Below are 24900 nucleotides of genomic sequence, written 5' to 3'. Positions count from 1 at the left end.
TATGTTTAGTCTGGCGGTGGCACCAAACCGCCTGGGGACTTAAGAATGCATACAGTCAAACAGGTACACGTGTCAAGAATAGTACTTTTAATGTAGAATCGCCATTAATGGTAATTGTGTCTTACCTGTCGGTTGCTGATTGGCTAAATTTGCTTTATTCTTAAGCATAAAGCCTTTATTTAGGCTTCTTTCACACAGTGAAAATTCGTGGGCTGGAGGTCAGGGAACCGGCCCTGTGACCGGAAGGTCGCCGGTTCGATCCCCAGCACCGACAATACATAACTGAGGTGTCCTTGAGCAAGACACCTGACCCCCACCTGCTCCCCGGGTGCCGTGGATAGGGCTGCCCACCGCTCCGGGCAAGTGTGCTCACTTGCTGCATATTGGATACGTATCAAACTTCAGTACCACGTATGAAAGTGTCTCAAATCAGAGTTGAAGACGTCAGATTCCTCCCTGTTCACATCTGAGATTTGGATTTGGGCCACTTTTACCTGCTGTGCGAAACAAAGCCTTAGCCTACGGTCCAAATCCAATTTTTTTTGCCCTAATAGGACTCAGATCTGATGTTTTCAGGGCTGTGTGGACACACATCTGATCTGAGTCACTTTTCTGTGTGGTCCTAGATCAGATACAGATCCGATCCGTGGCCGTGACCTTAATGTGACGCTCAGATCGGGATTCATCTGCTTTTTTCCCCCCACTGCGCTGCGCCATCGTTCAGCGTTACCATGACAACAGCACCGAACAGACGGTAAAGCCTGTAAACGGTGGAAAAGCAGCTCATCTCACCTTCTCCTCCTCCGTCTGGCTCTAATAATGAAGCGGAGAGCTGATCAGAGTTAATGATCTTCTCAGCGAAGCTCGTTCTGCTCGTTAGTTTGTGCTGATGATGCAGTGATTCAGTCACGTGACGTTACTGAGGAGGAGGAGCTCATGAGGGTCAGTTCAGGAGCCGGTTCGTCACATTAATGACTGATTTATCACTTACCTGAACGAGTGAGAACCGTCGTGTCAGAGGGATCGGATTTGAGCGACGAGGCTTGTAATGCGAACGCAGCCTTAAAGGCCTAAAAGCCATATTCAGATTATTCTGCATTCAAAGAACAAACATAAGACACAGCTGCAATGAAAACCAGGTAAACTACAGGACAGAACATGGATTAAGTCCAGTCTTCAACTAAACTGGAGTTCCAACGGTGAAGCACGATAGAAAATTCTTCACAGTTCGGGTTTAGGCAGGTTTAGGGTTTTTGAAATTGGAGCTAATTGTAGCGAATGGAGTGGCTTTTGAAGCGTGGTGAAGCGGCGCGCCACCACGTGGTGGTCAGTTTGTGAAAGATCAGCGAGATGCATCAAAAGGTGTAGTTCATCTCTTTTTTCTGCACTACAAAGCGAATTGTAGTGGAATATTTCCTGAAGGATTGAATTCAGGGATGAGGACCGTGTAAACGGTGAGCTCATGTTGGCATTCTCAATAATTTATGTAGGACTTTTTGCTATGATGTTGGAAGCGCGTCCTTCCTTTTCGTGTACGGCGGTGGTCGTTCCCCCTCCTGTAGAGATGCTATTTTGCGGTTAATTACAGCCCATATGACACACCTGATCTTCTGAAGGCATTTATTAACTGAATAATAAGTTGACCTCACCGTTCTCTGCCCACAAATACTGTTACTAATTTGGACAAACTTTACAGGGTGTTTTAAATCCTGTTCATGTTGGAGTTATTAATCAAAACTAGGCAGTTTGAAACGACAAATAACTTGCTAAAGTTAAAAGAATGGAGAAATTTATTTTACACATTTTTCCAAGTAACCCAGGTTTGCATGTTCTCTAGTTGGTTGATGGAGCTGCAAGGCTGATGTTCCTAATAAACACTAATCAATAGTCACCCAAATCTTTTCTGTAAATGCATCCCCAACACTTCTCTAAATTACTGCCAACTACAGACTCTGATCAGAACCTCTCAGTGTAGCTGACAAACAGGTGTTTCACCAAAATCTGACTCTCATTCAAGGGCGAGTTGTGAGGCTACGTATTGTCTGCGATTTCTGTTTTTATATAAACCTAAGTTAAGTTTTCAAACTGAAGATGTTTACAAATAGAAACCGAAACTGACAATTTAATCTGATTTAGTGCTGTTCACACAGAAAGATCGGATTTGGGCCACTTTTACCTGCTGGGTAAACGAAGCTTTAGGCTGTGTTCACATTTCCAGGCTGAAGTGGCACAAATCAGATTCTTTGCACTGATGTGACTCAGATCTGATCTTTTCAAATCCGACCTGAGCCACTTTCATATGTGGTCCTAGATCGGACACGTATCCGATTCGTGGCCATGTGACCTGAATGTGATGCTCGGATCTTAATTCATCTGCTTTTTTTTTCCTCCACTGCGTTACCATGGTAACATCGCCACGACGTCAAAGCCTCTAAACGGTGGAAAAGCAGCTCATCTCACCTTCTTCTCCTCCGTCTGGCTCTAATAATGAAGCGGAGAGCTGATCAGAGTTAATGATCTTCTCAGCGAAGCTCGTTCTGCTCGTTAGTTTGTGCTGATGATGCAGTGATTCAGTCGTGTGACGTTACTGAGGAGGAGGAGCTCATGAGGGTCAGTTCAGGCCGGTTCGTCACATTTAATGACCGATTTGAATCACTGACCTAAACAAGCGTGAACCATCGAGTCAGAGAGATCGGATCTGAGCAACGAGGCTTGTAATGTGAACGCAGCCTTAAACGCCTATTTAGATTATTCTCCAATTACATTTTAAACGGACCTGCATTAATGTTTTACGTGACGATGTAGTTTTACGAGGTAAACTAAAGGCTAGAACGTGGATTAAGACTGGTCTTCGACTAGATTGCAGAAAATTTGAATAAAAATTAGCACGCATATTGCTTTAGTCAGAAAAAGTCGTATCTCCATTTTCGTGTTTTCTTAAAAAAAAAATGCCTGTGGTTCTTTACGTTATGTGCAAGTTTCATAATGAATGGACTAAAAGAAACGGCTCAACATGACTCGGAAAAAATTCTGGTTCCATTGACTTGCATTAAAAGTAGTCATCATTTTGGAGATGCAAGGTTTTGTACATGCAACCTGATCTGTAAAGCTTGCCCAACCTAGCAACAGTCACTATGAAGGATTTGTGGGCGGAGCATCGCTGGATCATCCACTGTAGGAATGTAGATTGTACGGGGAGGCTTGAGGATCACCGATGTGGAGGGGAACAGTGGAAAATGTTCCTCCAGATTCAGACTTGGTCCAGTAAAGAGCTTGTCTCGCTGTCTGCCTGCTGAAAGGCAGGAGTCATTTAAATTGAACCACGGACAGTAGGCTTGAGCGTCGGTCAGTAACCTTACCACTACTGACCGACTATTTGAGGGGTAGTTACTCAGGCGTGGTGTAATTTGCAATCCTCACGAACGTCAAGCGCCCTGCACAGTATTAGTCACTTTGAGCTCATGAGTGTGTCTCAACTGCTTAGTTCTGTCCCCCGCGGCTCATTTCTGAATGTTTTTTAGTAGCGGTCAAGCTCAAAACCTCCTTTACAGTATTTTCAGGCCAGTTTTTCGAAGCCGTACGTCAGCAGAAGCTGTAGCCACAGCAGAAAACGCGTGAACAGCAAACGACCTTAACTGCGGTTCACTTTTTTTTTTTTTTTTTTGTGAAACATTGTGGTCCTTTGTCAACAGAATGACGTTAACGTTAATAAAAAAAACGAGGAATTGAGGATTAAGGCAAGCTATCATGCTGTGGGACTGGGTAGAGGCTCGAGTCCTACCTCCAGGCCCACAGCAATACAGCAAGACACCAGAAAGGAAAAATGTACATTTCATAATCTATTTTTATTCTACAAATGACAAAAAAAGGAATAGATCTCAAAAAAAGTTGTTTTATAGCAGCTGGAAGTACCATGTATTTTTTTTTTTTTTTTTCTGACGTTTGTTTTTTCTGCATTTGAGTCATTTTAATGTCTATTAAAATATTTGATGATTTATCTTTTTATTTTTTGACTTGTGTAACAAGACAAAGCCACACACACACACAACAGTTAAGGGCGGTAATGAGACACAACCTGTGTGTACTCTCTCGGTACAATGTATGACGTCTACAGATCTAAGACTCTTTATATGGTGGAATATTCACCCGGAATGATCCATACAAGTTAAAAATAAATACATCAGGAATTTGGCTGTAGACTGAGTGCGGTGTTTCCCAGCTGCAGTCTCACGTCCACCTGCACTGTACAGTTCAGATTCGGCTCAAGAATGACCATCATTAGCTGTCCTGATCGTCGCTGCTGTCGGAACGAAACCTTTTATGTCCATTTTTGTCAATCAGTCAATCGAGTACATTGAGGGCAACCCTCGTTTTCAGTGTAGCCGAGCATTTACAAAAAACAGGGACAATAATATCTATATTTAATCATTTTAAATTAAAAGAACATTTAAAATAACTGAAAAAAGAGAAAAATAAAACGAGGTTTAATTGATGAGATTAAGATCAGAAGATGAGATTAATAAAATAAATATAATAAAAATAAGTTAAAAGTAATGAAGAATTAAGAGAAGAACTAAAACAAGAAATAAAAGATCAGAATCAATAAAACAGGTACAGGCCGTCTGAAGGTGCTTCAGTTTGACATCATCTAAAGAACCTGTTGCTCTTTACACTGTGTATAACTTTCATGATGAATGGACCAAAGGAAATGGCCAAAAATGACTGAAAACATTCTGGTTCCATTGACTTGCATTAAAAGTAAAGCGGGTTTTTTTTTGCCGGTTCGGAGATACTGGGTTTTGTTCCGACAGCAGCGTTAGAACACCTGCAGCCCCCGTCTGTGCTCGTCTGCGAGGGCTGCAAGGCTGTATGACGTCCTGTTTCTCACTGTGGGGATTTGATCTCCCTCAGTAGAACATACACACAAACGTGCAGTGCAGCTGGACTACTGGACCGGAGATCTGGGAGATATCGTGCAAAGGAAGACCGAGGCCTGATCAGCAGGGGTTCTAGACAGCAACATACACCTAATCTGTAATGTCCACTCCATCACGCCTGACTGGGTGGTGAGTCCTCGTTAGAGGGAGGGGGAGGAGGGGGCCGTTTCTGGTCCTTCTGGTCTCTCTCGGTCAGCTGAGCCCGAAACTCCTGCCTGGCCTGCCGGTTGGACTCCAGCAGTTCGTGCAGTTTTCCGTTCAGAGCGTCGTTACGTTCCTCCAGGTCATCCAGACACGAGTTGATCTGGTCCAGCATGGAGTTGATGGCTGTGTATTCTGGTGTTAAAGAAAGGGAAAAAAAACAGCGCTGACCGATCAGGCAGGACGTTCTGACCTCCTCGTTTCTGCACTCACTGTCCATCTTATCAGCTCCACTTACTCCATAGCTGCACTCTGTAGTTCTACAGTTACAGACTGTAGTCCATCTGTTTCTCTGATACTCTGTTACCCTGTTCTTCAGTGGTCAGGACCCCCATGGACCCTCACAGAGCAGGCACTGTTTGGGTGGTGGGTCATTCTCAGCACTGCAGTAACACTGACGTGGTGGTGTGTTAGTGTGTGTTGTGCTGGTCTGAGTGGATCAGACACAGCAGTGCTGCTGGAGTTTTTAAACACCTCAGTGTCGCTGCTGGACTGAGAACAGTCCACCAACCAAAAATGTCCAGCCAACAGTGTCCTGTGACCACTGATGAAGGACTAGAGGATGACCAACACAAACTGTGCAGCAGCAGATGAGCTGTCGTCTCTGACTTTACATCTACAAGGTGGACCGACAGGGTAGCAGTGTCTAATAGAGTGGACAGTGAGTGGACACAGTGTGATAAAACTCCAGCAGCGCTGCTGTGTCTGATCCACTCGCACCAGCACAACGTCAGTGTCACTGCAGCTAGAGCTTATGGTCTTTTGGGTGCTACCATTTTCAAAAAGGTTCTATACAGAACCATATAAAAAAAACACGGAGCTCCGATGGTGACATCCTTTATCAATAAAAATAATGCACGGGAACGAGATCCTAATGCGTGGCCACGACTTGGCAAGGCGTGGGAACGCATTAGTGTCTCGTTGACACGACTTAATCCTCTCATTCGCGCTTCACTAAGTCGTGGCCACACATTATTTTTGATTTATACAGGATGTCAGCAGCGGGGCTCCGTTAAAACACTCATCAACGCGAAGGTTCCACGTAACACAGAACCGGTGCCGAACCCTCGGAGAACCGTCTTTAAGAGTGCAGGGACACTAAACGGAGCTGGAGTCTCCTTATTCGCCGGCGTCTTGTCCGAGTTTTCCCGTTCTACCTTAAATGGTGCTTCAGTTCGTCGTTACAGCTGCACTATTTAAGGTGGAACGGGAGGATTCCAGCGAACAGGGAAGCCTCGTCTATCTCCTGGTCTCGTGTGCTGTATGACGGACCTCGCCAACTCACCCTCCTCGCTGAACTCGTCCTCGTCGGTAATAATAACGCCGTCGTCCTCGGCGATGCTCGGGTCTCCGTTCGGCCCGGACATTCTCATCTCACAGCACGCCGTTTGTGACCGATACGAACCGGACAGCCGAGTGAAACCACCGCCAGCTGACGCTGAATGAGAGCAGCAAGCCGGCTGATCACACCCCGCACATAAAACAGACAACTACCCTCACTTGGAACCACAGCGACGGGAATAAAAGCCGATTTAAGGCGCTGTGTTTGTGCAGCGAGCGAACAGCAGCGGTCAGCTGACTGACCGCAGGGCCCTGCAGTCTGTGCCGGACGATAACATCACATTTATTTATATCGGGGAAATACGCAATGTTGTTATTGTTATTTTTTCATTTAATTTTTTTGCCCATTTTTAAAAATATTTTGATTTTTTGTTTGTGTTTTTTTTATTTTTTAATTAATTAATTTATTTATTTATTAGCTACGTTTCTAATAGTGTTAATTTTGGTTTAAACTTTTTCTTTTTCTTTACGTTTACTTACTCATTCTGTTATTTAATCACTGATGGAATAAATCAGCATCTACTGCTATCTGTAGTAACGCATTTTTAATAAATAAAGACTTTTATTTTGTAACGTATTTTCATAAACCCTTTATTTCGGTGTATTGTTTTATTTCTGATGCGCCAATATTGGGGGGGGGGGGGGTATTTCATTTATTTAACGATGTAATTTGATTTTATTTTGAATAAATTGAATGAAATAAAAAGCTTTAGCCTAAATCAACGGACTTTTTTTTATTTTGCTTTCTTTTACTGTAAGTGAATCAAATGGCGCTAGGCAATAAAAAGACATTAACAGGGGAATCCATGCTGTATATTATATATTTAAATGTTATATTTAATATCAGGTTAGTTTATTTCGGTTCGTGTGCGATCGGTTTACGTTATTTTATTACTTTATTAATTTGATGAACTCGTGGAAATGCGCTGTTTTATTGTACTGTACATTAATTTATTGTTTCATTATTGATGAAACGCGGTTTTATTTTACTTTATTTTGTTTTATCTTCACTCACAGGCGCTGTTCAGGTCGTCGCTGAGTTGAGGGCCCGTGCCGTGACGTCATGGGCGCACCAAACAGAGTCGGGCCGACTTTGAACGCAGACGCGGCTGGACGCGGTCGGTAAGCCTGTCCGTGTAAGCGCTGCAGGGTGGGCTGGTGTGTCGTGTCGTGTCGTGTCGTGTTTCAGAGCCTGTGAGGAACGCGAGGTGTTTCCACGTGGAGGAGCCGCAGGTCCGCGCCGATGGAGGAGCTGCCAGCAGAGCTCAGAGACTTTCTCCGCAGCCAGCCTTTCCTGCAGCTCACCGAGGACAAGAAGGTGCTCTTCTGCTTCTAATTAACCGTGGCTACGAGGCTGACTAACTTTTGACGATGAAAATAATGCGTGGCCACGCCTTGTTAACGCGTGGGAACGAGATCCTAATGCGTGGGCACGACCTTAGTAAGCCGTGGGAGCGAGATCACGGCTCGCTACGCCGTGGGAGCGAGAACACGCTTTACTAAGTGGTGGCCACGACTTAATCGTCTCTTTCCCACGCCTTATTAAGCGTTGTTTTTATTCGTACAGGACCTCATACGGAGCCCTGCCGGTAAGCGTGGGAACGAGGTCGCGGCCACATTAGGATCTCGTTCCCACGCTTTACTAACTCGTGGCCACGCGTTATCAGCGGGGCTCCGTAACAGACCTGAATGCAAACCACTCAAACCAGTCATATTCATCTTTACCTGCCCTCCTTTATCTGTTAGAATAAAACAGGCAGGTTTTGTTGCTGTTCCTTTAAGACTGGTGTATGTAGATGAGCTCTGTTCCGATTGGCTGTCCTGGGATGAAACACTCCTTATAACCTAAGTGTGAGTGGGCTGGTCTAAACTGCTGTAAACTGAATTGGCAGGTCTACATAGAGGCGTTAGTTGCTGTGACAAACCTTAAAACTACACTGGTCAGGCGTAACGTTCTGACCACCTCCTTCATGGACAGCTCATTGTCCATTTTATCAGCTCCACTTACTGTATAGCTGCACTTTGTAGTTCTACAGTTACAGACTGTAGTCTATCTGTTTCTCTGATACTCTGTTAGCCTGTTCTTCAGTGGTCAGGACCCCCATGGACCCTCACAGAGCAGGTACTATTTGGGTGGTGGATCATTCTCAGCACTGCAGTGACCCTTACGTGGTGGTGGTGTTAGTCTGTGTTGCGCTGGTCTGAGTGGATCAGACACAGCAGTGCTGCTGGAGTTTTTAAACACTGTGTCCACTCACTGTCCACTCTATTAGACACTCCTACCTTGTCAGTCCACCTTGTAGATGTAAAGTCAGAGACGACAGCTCATCTGCTGCTGCACAGTTTGTGCTGGTCATCCTCTAGTCCTTCATCAGTGGTCACAGGACGCTGTTGGCTGGATGTTTTTGGTTGGTGGACTGTTCTCAGTCCAGCAGCGACACTGAGTGTCTGATCCACTCAGACCAGCACAACACACCACCACCACGTCAGTGTTACTGCAGTGCTTTAGCAGTTGGGTTTGCTGTGATGTTTTTAAGTTCGTGTGTTCCAGGAGTGATTCGACATCCAAAAAAATCGCTTTGTTTTCTGTTTTTAGATCAAGTGCACACTGAATGGCCACGAGTTCCCCTGCAACCTTGCAGAGCTGCAGAAATTCACATCTGGGAATAAGTTCAAGAAACTGTGTGCCGGCTCGGAGTTCAATTACAGCCAGTATGAACCACATCTAGTCCCGAGCACGAAAGAACCGTAAGTTTAGTCACCGCCCTCTCGAGATATGTCGGTGTTTCCCACAGCTCACACATTTTAAAGACTGTGAGAAATCAGCCATCCAAAAAAATCTGTTTTTTAACATACACCACTCAAAAAGTCGGGATATTTGGCTTTCGGGTGAAATTTCAGGACGAATCTAAAACGCACTCTAACCTTTTCAGGTGAGCTTAATGTGACCTCTAAACTTCTGAATGCGCATGTCCAGCTGTTCAGTGTTTCAGGAGTTTCTGCACAACTTGCTGTTCTCTAACAAGGAGCTTAATGAGGGTGGTGGTGGTGGTGGTGTTACAGTGTGGTGTCCAGTCAATACAGAACTGCCCTACACTTTGTGAGCGGTGCAGTGACCCAGTGGCCCCAAACTACTGAATAACATCACTAATCCAGTCACTGCGCCTCTGCACGAACAACACAGGCCTCATTTCATCTCCATGGACGACGACGCTCCAGCTCATCGAGGTCGCATCCTTAGGGAACGGCTGCTGGAGACCGGGGCACCTCAAATGGAGCGGCCTGCACTTTCTCCAGACCTCAATCCCATAGAAAACCTATGGGATCAGCCGAGTCGCCGTGTAGAGGCTCGTAACTCTGTACCCCAGAACCTCGGTGACCCGAGGGCCGCCCTTCAAGAACAGTGGGACGCCGCGCCTCAGCAGACGACGAGTCGACTAGTGAACAGATGAGACGTCGCTGTGAAGCTGTAGTTGATGCTCGAGGGCGATTGGCGAGTTATTGAGACACTGAGACTGTTTGTTGGGGTGAGTTAAACCCACCACTGCGGTCGGCTTTTGTTTCAGTTGCTGTTTGAGACGAGGAAAGAAAACACCACCGCGTGCTTCTACCTGAACGCCCTGCTTCCACGATATAACATCACTGCAGCGTGATCTTCTCACCTTTTCCATAAACTTCACCTGAAAGCCAAATATCCTGAACTTTTTGAGAGTAGTGTGTAATGTTTGCAGGGGCTCCCAGGTGGTGCAGCCATCTGTGACTGGGAGTGCAAGAGAGCACAATTGGCTTCGCTCTCTCTGGGTGGGTAGGAAGGACCCCCTTACCCCCCCACACCACTCAGCGTGATGCTAGTCGGCGTAGGCGTCTGTTACCTCACGTAACAGAACTGGCGGTTAGTGTCTCTTCTGAGCGCGTTCAACTGTCCGGTGATGTTGTATTAGCAGCAGTTGCATTGGTGCTTCACAGGTCTCAGAGGAAGCTTGTGTTTGCCTTCACCCTCCTAGCGCTGGTGGTACCATGTGATTGGTGGAGTCCTAACTCAGAAGTCGGCGGCCCAAATGTTAAAAAGATCCAATTAAATCAAGTTTCGACAAAAATCAAACTAGCTTGGGAGCCACGACATTTCATGTCCATTTTATTGAAGTAACCTTTTACCATCTTGGCTGTAAATGTGCTGATGTTCTAGTACAGACCAAAAAATATAATATGAATGAAAATAGACTTACTTTAAGCTTCAGCTCAGCTATAGCCGCTTTTCTCGCATCTCTAGCAGGAAACTCTTCCTCGAAAGAAGAACAGCTTCTTGTTAAATGTCTCTCAACTTTCAGCTTTTTGATGTCGCTTCTCATTCACCAGTTACTTGTTTGAATTTTCCCGTTCCACCTTAAATGGTGCCTGAGGTGCCAGTATGTCGCTCACTATGTAGCTGTGGCTCCAAACTGACTTCAGCTTCGCCACTTTTTAGTGTCTGTCAGTTTCTCACTGCAGGTTAAATGTATCCGGAAAACAGCTGGAGTGACTATAACGCAAATAAATCTGATCATCTCCAAATTATCGATGTTCGTCTTAAATCTCTCTCTTTGCCTTTTCGTAGCTACTAGCTGGTCGAGACTGTTGTCTGTGTTGCTATGGTGACCAGCCGTCTGCGCTGATCTTCAGGGTTAAAGGATGAATGAGCAGTTCTACATTAACTCCAGTGTTTCAGACCATTAACTGTGTTGAAGGATCAGCAGAGCTTTATTTTAATGTAGAGGAGGATTATTTTATTATCACCTACTGATCTGATTCAGCTGTGGAGCCACAACAGGGCAGTAAAAGAGCCTGAGCCACGTGTTGCTGACCCCTGCTCTAACTAGTGGGTGAAATTGGATACGACTAAATTGGGAAGAATTTGTGCAAATAAAATAAACACACACTCGTACGCATACACACGTACTGTATATACACACACACAAACAAAACACTTACTTGTTTTACTGATGAACCAAAATCTGCGCACAAATAGTGTTTTTGCAGAAAATGGTGTCGTTACATGAAGGATTTTTATCCCAGGGTGGATTTGATAGCAGTTTTTTAAAAATCTATTTTTACTTTAACACTTAGTTTGTGTAGAAAAGAGGTGAAGAAGAGGGTGCAGGCAGGATGGAGTTGGTGGAGACGGGTGTCAGGGCTGATGTGTGACAGAAGGATAGCAGCAAGAGTGAAAGGGAAGGTTTACAAGACAGCAGTGCGTCCTGCTATGATGTGTGGTTTGGAGACTGTGGCTCTGTCTAAAAGACAGGAGGCTGAGCTGGAGGTGGTGGAGATGAAGATGCTGAGATTTTCGTTGGGAGTGACGAGGATGGACAAGATTAGAAATGAGCAGATCAGAGGGACGGTGAAGGTGGAGCAGTTTGGAGATAAAGCCAGAGAGGCCAGGTTGAGATGGTTTGGACATGTGTTGAGGAGGAATAGTGGAGATATTGGGCAAAGAATGTTGGAGATGGAGCTGCCCGGTAGAAGGAGAAGAGGTAGACCTCAGAGAAGGTTTATGGATGTAGTGAAGGTGGACATGGAGATGGTTGGTGTAAAAGTAGAGGAGGCAGTGGATAGGGCAAGATGGAGGCAGATGATCCACTGTGGCGACCCCTAAAGGGCGCATTTGTCAATCTTGCTGTTCATGAAAACATTGAATTTTCTTTCACTGCAGAAATCGCCTTTTTTGCAAGCTGACCCTGAGACACATCAATCGCGTGCCTCACCATGTCCTCCGGCATGTCAATGGAAAGCGATTCAAGAAAGCTGTGGCACAATGTAAGTACCACTCTATAATAGAATTAAACCGACTGGGTTTTTGTTGCACTTTTAAAAGCCTCGTTATTCTCCGTTTAAAATAAATACGTTTTTAAACGGTCTACCTGTCACTGCCCACACGCTCCCATGCATCCTTCAGGCTGACAGGGATGTTAAGCAGTACGTCCATTAGAGGGCAGTCCAGAGTCAGAGTTTCTGTGCCAGAGAACTTGTAGAGAGGAGAATCACCACCCTGTAGTGTCTTCCGAGGGCGCTCCTGAGCGAGTCCAAAGTGAATGGGTTAAGATGGAGCATTTGAGGAAAATCATAGTTTATAAACACTTAAATATTTTTAATGTTTAAAGCAAACGATCATTTCCTAAACACAGGAGAGCATAAAACATTTTAACACTGCTCTTATACTTTTAAAAGCTTTTAAACTCGAGTTATAGGAGTTTATAACGGCGCCTCATGTATATTCAGGACGTCTGTGAGCACAAACAGCCAATGAGCTGCTCTGCTCGCCAACCAATCAGCACTCAGTAGCAGTAAAGCCCGCCTCCTGCTGCCCAAAACCCGTTTAGTGTAGAATAAAGGAAACATCCAGGTGAGATTTCTTTGCTATTTTTAGTGAAATCCATCCTTCTACTTTCTAAAATGAGAGGGAAGTTCTTTTTAAGTGATTAGAAAATATTTTAACTCCTCGTTTTTAGCCGTTGGGCTCCATTCGCTCCCATTCATTGAGGACTTGCTCGTGGGCGCCCCCTGCTGTTTAGCAACCCTGTCTTTGATATAATGGGGGACATAGGAAGTGGCCAGGCTCCTCAAAAACCAGCTCTGAATGGACTGCGAGGCTGTTAAATACTGAATTCTTTTCACTTGTATTGCTTTCCTGTCAAAGCAATGTTCCAGCCTCTACTGTAAAGCCTTCCCAGAAGAGTAGAGGCTGTTACTGAAGCAAAACAGGCAAATCTTACTATTAATACCTTTGGTTTCAGAAGAAGCAGGTGCACAAACTTATTCTTGCGTTTCACATGACGTCACACCGTACAGTCGTCGCTATTTTGAGGGCTGAGTCAGGGAGTGGCTGCGCTGCACGACGTCTTCACTTGGCTGTGCTTTGTGAACGGTTCTTCTGCGAAAAGCTGAGAGACACTCGGGCCTTTAATTCAGTGTTTTCACTCCAGGTTTGGAGCCGCTGCACTGTGTAGTTCAGTGTTTCTCTCTGATGTTCACGCCTCGTTCAGCTCCAGAAGGGATTAATCAGCTGATAATATCAGGAATTTTAACCAGGAGACCCAGTTATGCAGTTCAGGGGTTTCAGGACAGGAGCTGAACTCTGAACTAACTGCACCAGCAAACTTACAGAATCACGTCTGTCGAGACACGACGTCGTTTTCCAACTCACGACATTCAGTCTGATATTTAACGCTTGTCATTTAAATCAGAAACAGAGAGTAGAGTTATACCGGGGGTCTGCAGCTCCGTTAGGGGGCCGACTGTTCATCTCTCAGCTAATAACATCAGCTGAAGTTCTCTGAAGGCCAGCATTGATCACGTCTGTGTTAATGAGCTGATGTCATTTCCCTCCTATGATCAGAGTTCATCTCCTCTTTATGCAGCACCAGGGGATCCTTTACCCACCCTGACGTGAAGAGCCGGTGGGCTTCTGTGCTTTTACATGCTCTGAAAGACTCTCAGATTAGGGAGAGGGGCTGAGTATGAGATCAATATAACACTAATTTGGTTTCCACCAGTTTAAGTGAGATCAGGAGTTCAGGGGAAACTGTGTGAGGATCTCAGACTATTTTATTGAGGGAATGTTTTTCTTATTAAAGTAAGGAGAATCATTTTAGCCGCCTTTCACCTCTAGTTACATTCATGCGGAGCAGCGAAGCCAGAAATTCGGTCCCAAATATGGCTAAGACAGAAAAATCACGTGACTGAAACCCCAGGATATTTGTTTCTTCTTTAGCTCAAGCCTAAAATTCAGATCTGTCTATTATAGCAGCTGAACAGTAACCTCACGACTCTGCTGTCCGATCTCATTTCAGATGAGGAGTGTGTGAAACAAGGTGTGAAGTTTGTTCCAGCCAGGCTCAGGCAGAGAAAGCAACCCAAAGACACAGATGATGGCGTGGAGAGTTCAAATGAAAGACGCAAGCAGAAGCAAAAGCAGGACAGCGGCGTCTGGGCCCCCAGCTCCAGCGGAGAGGAGGACGGCGACACGGACGACAGCATGTCGGACCTCTATCCACGTGAGCACCTGATCACTCATGCTTGTTATTCATAACAGAGCTGGAGAAAAGAGCCTCTTGTGGAGTGACTCACAGCTTGACTTTGGCCTTCCGAAGCCGGTTAATGGATGAGAGCTGCTCAGGCACAAGCTCTCCCTTCACTTCCATTCATTTCAGGCTGATTTCAGTCCAAACATAAAAGCACATCTGGGCTGTTTTTTGATCACTTTATGGCCCCATACTTTTCTTAAGAGACTGGACTGTCTGTCGTTTGATCCACAGACTTGACCATCACTTTATTTCTTGTGTAAATTTCTGAGAGGGGTCTGGCTGCAGGCATGCACTCTCAGCCTGACGTGCACCGCCAGCCTATTGATGGTGTCAGTGCCACTTTGCCACCACGGTGTTTTTGTCGGTTTTTTGAGGGGAAAAACCCAACCATGTACTGCTGGGCAAGAACTATGCTTAACTGGTGTTGTCATACTGATAATAAGGTAATTAAATATGAGAAAGTTCGCAGTAAAACCATGACGATAAGACATGAATGTCGGGTTTATTCGCTGGAAAAAATAAAACTACTAAAACTCATGAAAGCCATGCTGATGATTAGAATCGGTTATCAGAAAACTAATTAATGTTTATTAAAATAGAGCTCATTAAGGATTCTAGGAGATTGTGATGTACAGTCAACGTGGTACCAATTACTTTTGCTGTCTTCGCGCGCGCGGACGTGGCCGGGGCCGAGGGCGCGTGACGGGGCCGAGGGCGCGAGGGCGCGTGACGGGGCCGGGGCCGAGAGCGCGAGGGCGCGTGACGGGGCCGGGGCCGAGAGCGCGAGGGCGCGTGACGGGGCCGGGGCCGAGAGCGCGTGTCTGCAGCCAGACTATAGAAACTTCGGGCATCATGATTCGATGTGATCACGATTTGTTAGGAAACCTTTCAGTGCATCATGAATTCTCACCACGATTTGACGTGATTTGCTGTTTAGACCAAAAAAATTCCTTTTTAACATTTGAGAATAGTCTAAGAATTTCATTTACCCCAAACTTTAATATTATAATCAATTATTCGAATTCTAACATTGACATATCAGTGCGTCTGAATCGTCGCCCTCAGATCGACGAATCGCGACTGCTGCTCGTAGCTGCAGAACGTATGATTTGCTCTTCTTTGTGACGCCATGCTTGGGTTTTTAGTGAGCGTTTCAGATGCTGACCGTTACTTTTCATAGAATTATGTGGTGTTTACGTTGCCTATTGCTCCGCCACCCCATGTAAAAATATGTAACCCCTCCCGTCTTCTCCACAGCCTCTATGTTCACTTTAAAAAAGTCAGAGGAACAAGAAGGAATGGAGGAAGACGACGACGATGACGACGACTTCCAAACAGATGAGGACGATATGGAGGTCACGGAAATGGAAGAGGAAAAACAAGCATCAGAGAAACGCAGAAAGGTCAGTTCAGTGAAATAGAATGCAACTCTAAAAGACTGGAGTGAAAGAGCAGTTCCACAGATTTCTCAGCATTTCTGCACATGTAAACAGTAAAGATGTAAATAAAGTCATTCAGGGAGGTTTACTCAAAAAAATGTCCTGATACAGTTTAGAGAAGATTTTAGATTTTTACTTATTTATTTACTTATTTACTTGTCATTTTGGGCCATTCATTTCCACGTATATATGTATATGTGTCTGTGTGTGTGTGTATGTATGTATATGTACAACAACGCTGCAAAGCCTCGTATCTCCAAAATGGTAACTTTACAGTAGAAGGGAAAAACCTACTTTACTTATAATGAAAGTCAATGGAACCAGAATTTTTTCAAAGTTATTTTTGGCCGTTTATTTTGGTCCATCCTTCATGAAATTTACACAACATGCATTTTCAATTTATGTCAAAAACTGAAAATCGACAAAAATGGAGATACAAGGTTTTGTTCTGACAACAGTTATAAAGGGTGATGTAAGGCAAAATAGTCCCCAAGGAAAAAGCATTTTTCTCTTAAATTTATGCCTATTTTACCATCATTAAAGATGAAGATGGTGGTTCTGGATAGTAAATAAATGTGTTGTAGACATGGTGACCCCTGGTTCCCATCACCACCACTGTAAAGAGATCATGTTTGTTTCTGTACAGTTAACCATTTCAAACCAGTCTGAGTGATTTTTACATTTCAATGATTGGATTTTACAGAAATTTTGAAAAATGGGTGGAATTTCAATTAAAGTCGTTTAATTTTGAATGAATGTGCTTACAGTTCAATCCTTTTTTACAGGTCCAGTCTGCCAGTTTCAGCAAGAAATTGAAGAAGAACAGAAAAAGAAAATGTTTTAAGCCTGTTTGCCAAGTAAAAAACGGAAAATAAACGTTGATGTGTGCATTAACTCTGCCTCCACTTTCATCCATTTTGCATCACCGTGACACGGCTTCACAGGCACGTTTCAGATCCATAAACCTTCCAGCGATGCTCACCTTCATGGTAGGACCCATTTGGACCCCACTCTAAATGTCCTGTAAATGCTTTGTTATGGAATCACAAAGAGGAAACAGCAGAGATCTTTTCTCACTGATGCATCAGGGGCTCCTGGAGAAGGCTAGACCATGAGACATCTTAAAATAAAGCAGTGAGGGTTCACGTGCACTCAATAATGCGATCGGAATCGGATCTCTGCGCTTGTCTGATTATTCGAATGGTCATGTAAAGACCACGCTCCGATCTAGAAACCCCGATTATTAAATTCGGAAGAGGCTGGATTTTATCTCAGTCGGCAGATTTCTCCGTGCTGTGAGCTCTCACTCTGACGTCTTTCAGGTTTCTCAGTCTGAGCATGTGCAAAAACAGACAGCGGTACCGGAAATAAGCAAGAAGTGTTTGGAGCAACGATGCAGCCAACTTTCTCTGCATTATTTAAATATTCGTCATCTTCTAGACGATGTGTGTTCATGTTTTCATGTAAAGCCACAACATGAGGTTTGAGTTTTACGTCACGTTGTCTTCTGTGGGTTTACTGGCTGGTTGAAAAGCAAAAATCCGATTACAGTCTGACTCCTGTAGACCTGGAGTTTCTCCACTATCTGATTACTGTCTGACTCGTGTAGACCTTGAGTTTCCCCATTATCTGATTACTGTCTGGCTCATGTAGACCTGGAGTTTCTCCACTCATGTAGACCTGGAGTTTCTCCATTATCTGATTACTGTCTGACTCATGTAGACCTGGAGTTTCTCCATTATCTGATTACCGTCTGACTCGTGTAGACCTGGAGTTTCTCCACTATCTGATTACTGTCTGACTCATGTAGACCTGGAGTTTCCCCATTATCTGATTACTGTCTGACTCATGTAGACCTGGAGTTTCCCCATTATCTGATTACTGTCTGACTCATGTAGACCTGGAGTTTCCCCACTATCTGATTACTGTCTGACTCGTGTAGACCTGGAGTTTCCCTATTATCTGATTACCGTCTGACTCGTGTAGACCTGGAGTTTCTCCACTATCTGATTACTGTCTGACTCATGTAGACCTGGAGTTTCCCCACTATCTGATTACTGTCTGACTCGTGTAGACCTGGAGTTTCTCCACTATCTGATTACTGTCTGACTCGTGTAGACCTGGAGTTTCTCCACTATCTGATTACTGTCTGACTCATGTAGACCTGGAGTTTCTCCACTATCTGATTACTGTCTGACTCGTGTAGACCTGGAGTTTCCCCACTATCTGATTACTGTCTGACTCGTGTAGACCTGGAGTTTCCCCACTATCTGATTACTGTCTGACTCATGTAGACCTGGGGTTTCTCCACTCATGTAGACCTGGAGTTTCCCCACTATCTGATTACTGTCTGACTCGTGTAGACCTGGAGTTTCCCCACTATCTGATTACTGTCTGACTCGTGTAGACCTGGAGTTTCTCCACTATCTGATTACTGTCTGACTCGTGTAGACCTGGAGTTTCTCCACTATCTGATTACTGTCTGACTCGTGTAGACCTGGAGTTTCTCCACTATCTGATTACTGTCTGACTCGTGTAGACCTGGAGTTTCCCCACTATCTGATTACTGTCTGACTCATGTAGACCTGGGGTTTCTCCACTCATGTAGACCTGGAGTTTCCCCACTATCTGATTACTGTCTGACTCGTGTAGACCTGGAGTTTCCCCACTATCTGATTACTGTCTGACTCGTGTAGACCTGGAGTTTCTCCACTATCTGATTACTGTCTGACTCGTGTAGACCTGGAGTTTCCCCACTATCTGATTACTGTCTGACTCGTGTAGACCTGGAGTTTCTCCACTATCTGATTACTGTCTGACTCGTGTAGACCTGGAGTTTCTCCACTATCTGATTACTGTCTGACTCGTGTAGACCTGGAGTTTCTCCACTATCTGATTACTGTCTGACTCGTGTAGACCTGGAGTTTCTCCACTATCTGATTACTGTCTGACTCGTGTAGACCTGGAGTTTCTCCACTATCTGATTAGTCCATGTAAACGCTCTGATTGAATCTCAAATCTGATTTTCTGCACCTATGGGTGCATCAAGTGCCTGTAAACGCACTCCGTGCCTCAGATACCAGGCAGTGACTTCATTTCTGATTACTGATCACTGAGGGAGCTTTTAGAGGTGGACGTCTGGTTCCCATCACCAGCGCTGTGAGCAGCTCTGCCTGGGTGACGTGCAGAAATTGTGAAAATTCGGTGTAGCCCCCCCTTCCAACGTGCTTTGAAGCACCGTGTGCTACACGTAGATGTACGCAGCTGATTAAAACCGTCACCCGTTTCATTAACACGGCGAGGTGATCGCGTGAATATTTATAAAGGAACGAAACGTTAGTGGCGCAGACGCTGCGGCAGGACGAGTGTCCGGCGCAGGCTGGGTGACGTCATCAAGGCGGACCACCGCGTCTGTTTTCATGGCTTTGGGCTGAATCGGCCGCGTCGGTTTTTAGGTTTTAAAGGTAAGAAACTGGTGTTGTGCGCGTTTTTCCGCGCTCATGCTAAACCGCCGCACAAATACGGTCCGACTTTGCGGCTTCGCTGCAGCAAAACGGCGCATAAATGCCGCTAAACTTGGCCAGCCTGCCGTTCCACCTTAAACGGGATTGCTGCGGCGTTTAAGGTGGAACGAGAACACTGGAGCAAGATGCAGACTCCAGCGTCGAGGATAAAAGGGCGCAAAATTCTGCGCAGACCCGCAGTCGGGCCGAAAAAGAGGCTGAGTAATGATGAACTGGGGGGAGATGAAGGTGTGAGGACCACACTAGTGTCCACGTTTCATCTGGTCCTGTATGTTCCTACCTGAGCTCAGAGTTCTGGGGGGAAAATCAAGCTCGGGTGTTTTTAATACCGGTATTAAATATTAAATCCAGTGTTGTAGTCACGAGAGGCTGATTAATAGCGGAACAGCCCCGGATCCTCTGTAGGGTGCGCGTGTATGGGCACTGATGGATGCTTTTCCTCTATTATCATTCATATCATATCGCTGCTGTTGGGAGAAAACCTCGTATTTTCTGTTTTTGACATATTTTGAAAGTACCCGGCACCCTTTACATTGCATGTGAATTTCATGAAGAATGGACCAAAACAATTGAGCCAAAATGACTTGGAAGAAATTCTGGTTCCATTGACTTTCATTAAAAGTAAAGTAGGTTTTTTCCTTCTACTGTAAAGTTGCCGTTTTGGAGATACTCAGTTTTCTTCCGACAGCAGCGATATATTAATGTGATATACTATAACTATTTGGGTGGTGGGTCATTCTCAGCACTGCAGTAACACTGACGTAGTGGTGGTGGTGTGATTGTGTTGTGCTGGTATGAGTGGATCAACACTGTGTCCACTCACTGTCCACTCTATTAGACACTCCTACCTGGTCGGTCCAACTTGTAGATGTAAAGTCAGAGACGACAGCTCATCTGCTGCAATTTGTCTCTAGTCCTTCATCAGTGGTCACAGGACGCTGTTGGCTGGATACAGCACAGCACTGCTGTGTCTGATCCACTCAGACCAGCGCAACACACACTAACACACCACCGCCACGTCAGTGCTACTGCAGTGCTGAGAATGATCCACCGCCCAAACAGTACCTGCTCTGTGAGGGTCCATAGCGCAGGAACAAGGAGGTGGTCATGATGTTATGCCTGGTCATGTTCTTTTTGGTGCATACGTGCATAAATGCATGCAAAACTGTTTATTATTCTATATTCTGGCTGTCGTTCTTAATTATGCTTTTAATTAAATTGTCTAGCAGTTATTTTAACTAATAATCAAGTAAACAGAGACATGCAATTGAAAGCAGCAAGCATTTAATTTTACTTCACGCAGATTTGTTACGCATTCGTGAGATCCTGCTGGTGTGGGTTTCCTCCCTTTCAGTGAAGCACAAATCTTTTAATGATTTGCAGATGCCATGTCATTCAAATGGCATAGTAACGACTAAGCTTATTCACTGAGAATAAGAAATTGCTTTTTTATCAAGTGACAAACAGCCCTACACTATATAGATGTTAATGCACTCTATGTAATGCACCAACTTGCATGGTCGCTTGACTTGAGTTACTGCGTTGGGAGGGTTTTGTTTGTTAAATGCTCCAGTGCACTCATCATGTTATTTGATTTTTTTCAGGAATGTGTGCATAAGTGACTGAGCATCTTAAAAACCCTGCGAAATCCCTAACTTGACTGTTCACCATGGCAAGCTCGACTGTGAAATTTACGTGGTGTGCCTGCCGCAATTACAAAATCCAGTCCAAGGACACCCATGACAAGTGTTTGCTTTGCCTGGGCATTCAGCATGCCAAGGAAGCCGTCCTGGAGTACGGAAAGTGCCCCCACTGTGCCAAGATGGACTGGAGCACCTGCATCAAACGTCTCACAAAGGTGCAGGAGGTGATGCACCAGGAAACCCAGCAAAAGAAACATGAAGCTGCTCAGAGTGGAGTTCATCCCAAGCTTGAGCCAGTGACTCCACCTGCTGCCGTTACGGAATCTAAACCGATGAAGATGGCACCTGCCACGCCGACAACGTCGCGGACGGAAATGGCAGCGCCGGCTCCATCATCTTCAACGGTACCAGTGATGTTCACGATTCTCTCCCCTTCTCCGGGCTTATCTGAACCGAACGCCGGCATTGTTAAAGGCACGTACGTGTCACGATTAGCCTTGCAGCACACGTCAGAACCAGCTCCATCGGTGGAGCAGGCGAATCCTCCACCAATGCCTTCCACTTCCCACAAAAGGCACCATTCCTCTAGGTGTCGCTCATGCTGCAAGAGGCATGGTAGCCGGGGCCGTGGACACAGGCGCAAACATTCCCCATCTTCATCCTCATCTTCATCCTGGACCACTTCTGATTCCTCATGCGAATCTGTCAAGGGCAAGAGGGCGCGGCGAGAATCGCGGAGATCCGCCAAGCTGGAAAGACAAAACGGGCGTCTGCTGGAGATGGTGCAGCAGAAGCTGGAAGCCCAGCAGAGGGCCATGCAAATGCAGTGGAGCATGCTGGAACGGAGGATAGATGTTCTGGAGAAGAAAGGTTCCTCAGCACTTACTGTTCCAGTTTGTCCAAATGTTGTGGAAATCTCTCAGGCGTTCAGCTTGTCCCACGTGGATCGAGGAGAACAGACCGTTTCGAATGTCGATTCCATGGTGACTGGATCCATTGACCCATCGGTCGTAGTGAAACAAGAAGAAAGCCCGGTAGGTGTCTCTTGCGGTTTAAGGTCAGGTTTGTTACTTGAAGGCGAAGGAGAGACTGATTCTCAGCCGTCTGTGAGCGATTTGCCAACACAAGAGGTTCTCGGATCCAAAGAGCTGCAGAATCTCATAAGCCGTGCGGCCAAACACTTGGGTATCGAAATTCCCGCGTCACCAAACTGCTCTGACCCACCTCTTCCAACCATGGTGCCGGAGTTTGAAGATTTCGTACAAATCACATGGTCCAACCCAGCAAGCTCGAAACCCTTCAGACCAATCTTCGCAGAGTTATATAAGCTTCACGAATGCCAGTCTCCAGCTTATGACCATATGCCTCAGATCAACGGGTTCATGTCAGCCATCTTTCAAGCGGTCAGGCCCTCTGAGAACAAGGAACACTCCATTCCTCCTGAACACTGGAAGTTCACCGAAGCTCTCGTGGAAAAGGCCTACCAGACGGCGGGCATGCTAGCCAAGACGGCGAACTATCTACGATACATGACAGACTATCAAAAGCGTCTTTTGGAGGAGATCTCGGAAGAACAGCCTTCCCAAAGGCTTCCAACCATTCTCAGTGAGCTGAAACTCATCGGACAGTTTACCTTCCAGCTTTCCTCGCATCAGGCGGAGCTTTCCGGAAGGATCATGGCAGCATCCGTGGCTGTTAGACGACAGATTTGGATGGCCAAGACCAACTACACGGATTCCCTCAAAGCGACAGTTGCTGATCTTCCGTTTGTGGTGGGCCATTCAGTTGGGGAGAACTCTGCGTCTAGCTCAGGTGATGCGATGTGCAGGCAGGAGACGTGAAGATATGCTCGTTCTCAGAAAAAAAAGCTGCTATATTTGAAAGACTTGAGTTATGTGATTGCTATTGTGATTTAAATGTAAGTCTTGGTGTTGTCAGCTTCTTCAGGGTATCTCTCCACTGCGCTAAAGAGTGAATTAATGCCAGCAAGGGTTGTCGAACCAACCGTGAGCGCTGCTGGACTCAAACTGGCATGTTAACATCCACAGCAACATTTCTTTCACTCTATCATTCCATCCAGCCTCTGCTCATTGATGGAGAAACAGGTATTCAGTATTATTCACTGAAGCTGTTTATAGTTGGAGGATTAAGTATAAGTATTTGTCGCTGTCCAATGAAAAACGTGTCCCTCCAATTTTTTGCGATTTTTACTTTTCTGCGTCATTTGAGCTCAACAGTTCTCCTTTACATCATGTGAAAATTTCATGATGATTGGACCAATAGAAATGCTCCAAAATTGCATGGAATAAAATCTCTTGCATTGAAAGTATGGAAGGTTTTTGCCATCTCCTGTAAAGTTACTATTTTGGAGATGCTTGTTTTTCTTTGGACAGCGATGATGTATTAATTGTAACAGGCAGAATCATCAAGTAAGCATTACTGGAGGCAGTTTTCACATATAGAACTTAAGCCCACACTTAAAACACTAAGGAGGCTTTTCTGGGACATACACTGCTGTTCAAAAGACAAGAGACCAACATTATTTTATTTATTTTCTAGTCAGAGTCGCAGTTTTATTAGGAATTCTTGTTACTAGTTATGAAGTTTTCAGGAAACATTTCTAAGGAGGTTGAATAGAAGATAATCCACTTCTGTAATGAAGAGGACAGTCAAACGAAAACAGGTGGAAAAATGGAAATGATTAAAAGTGATTTTTAACATAAAATTAAAAAAAAAAAAAAAAAGGGCACTCCTAACATCTATCATGGTAGACCACCAGAACTGTCCCCATCAGATAAACCTACTCTAGAGGCAAGTGTTTATCCATCCTTCCAGTGTGAGAAGACAGCTTGGCGCTGTGGGTCTGGAAGGATGTGTAGCTGTTTAAGAAGAACCTCACTGAGAAAAAGAAATAGACAAAAATGAACATTTGCAAGTCAAACAAGAAGCTGCTGGTGTTCTCAGAACAGTGGACTGACCACCCCCTCAGGTCCAGGTCCTCAACATCACTGAATGAGTTTGGGATTACTTGGATCGGAGAAGCAGAAAGTGCAACAAACTTCTAAGACTGAACTTTAAATGTATGAGAAGTGTCTTTGCAGATTTCTTTGGAAAAACCACCCAAAAAAGAACGGAAGCTGTAATAAAGGCAAAACTTGGACTCCAGTGCCAAGATCATCAGGTTTGGGGAGTACGGTCAGCCAGCTTGCACACTATGGTTTTAGCTCGTCTGTGTTGACAGAACCCGAACACCCTAAAATCTCTACCTGTGTGATATGGTGGGACCTTTTTGTCCGTCAGGTATTTTTTCCACTGTGTTTGCAAACATACCTTGCTGAATGGACCAGATGCCCCATCGCTTGTGACTTAAGTATAGACGTGCACAGAAACTGTTAGTGCTTCTTCCCTGAGGCTGACACCTTGTGTACATGTCTGTATGCTTGAATTCACTAAATAAATGGTATTGTTGACTTGCATCAGCCCGTTTATGCTTGTTTTTCACCAAAATCACTCTTGCACTGAATTTCCTAAATTGCTTGACCCGTGTGTGGTGTTCAGGTCTTGATTTATTCTTATTTCAACCTCAGATTCTTGGTCTTTGCTCATTTTCTGTGAAGAACATATAAAATAACCCATTTTCAGAGCTTCACTCTGTTCACCCCCACACATTTGTGGTGTTGGGCTGAACCCGTGGGGGGTAAAAGTGTGGAGGTGCTGTGTCCTTCACTCTGTTCTCCTCCTACAAGACCTGCTGT

General features: G+C 45.1%; 3 protein-coding genes across 4 annotated transcripts; 2 read left to right on the top strand and 1 right to left on the bottom strand.

Moving 5' to 3' along the window:
• Positions 1–3985: 3985 nt before the first annotated feature.
• Positions 3986–6736, bottom strand: c23h9orf16 (chromosome 23 C9orf16 homolog). Its single transcript, XM_017724312.2, has 2 exons — positions 6424–6736; positions 3986–5273 (listed from the first exon to the last, which is right to left on the bottom strand). Exons 1-2 carry the CDS (start codon positions 6509–6511, stop codon positions 5050–5052), a joined length of 312 nt encoding a protein of 103 aa, XP_017579801.1. The 5' UTR covers positions 6512–6736; the 3' UTR covers positions 3986–5049.
• Positions 6737–7559: 823 nt separating this feature from the next.
• Positions 7560–16872, top strand: surf2 (surfeit 2). The gene is made up of 6 exons (XM_017724310.2): positions 7560–7797; positions 9076–9227; positions 12169–12272; positions 14306–14509; positions 15797–15942; positions 16764–16872. Exons 1-6 carry the CDS (start codon positions 7723–7725, stop codon positions 16851–16853), a joined length of 771 nt encoding a protein of 256 aa, XP_017579799.1. The 5' UTR covers positions 7560–7722; the 3' UTR covers positions 16854–16872.
• Positions 16873–16903: 31 nt separating this feature from the next.
• Positions 16904–23908, top strand: LOC108443546. Of its 2 annotated transcripts, none has more exons than XM_017724308.2 (2): positions 16904–16967; positions 21107–23908. In XM_017724308.2, exon 2 carries the CDS (start codon positions 21172–21174, stop codon positions 22984–22986), a length of 1815 nt encoding a protein of 604 aa, XP_017579797.1. In that variant the 5' UTR covers positions 16904–16967; positions 21107–21171; the 3' UTR covers positions 22987–23908. The 2 variants fall into 2 exon arrangements, with proteins under 2 accessions (XP_017579797.1, XP_017579796.1); XM_017724307.2 differs by lacking the exon at positions 16904–16967 and adding an exon at positions 19224–19442.
• Positions 23909–24900: the final 992 nt, after the last annotated feature.

This window comes from Pygocentrus nattereri, chromosome 23, assembly GCF_015220715.1.
Source record: "Pygocentrus nattereri isolate fPygNat1 chromosome 23, fPygNat1.pri, whole genome shotgun sequence".
NCBI lineage: Eukaryota > Metazoa > Chordata > Actinopteri > Characiformes > Serrasalmidae > Pygocentrus > Pygocentrus nattereri.
The sequence above is the reverse complement of the archived record's forward strand: the minus strand, read 5'-3'. Positions and strand labels throughout refer to the sequence as shown.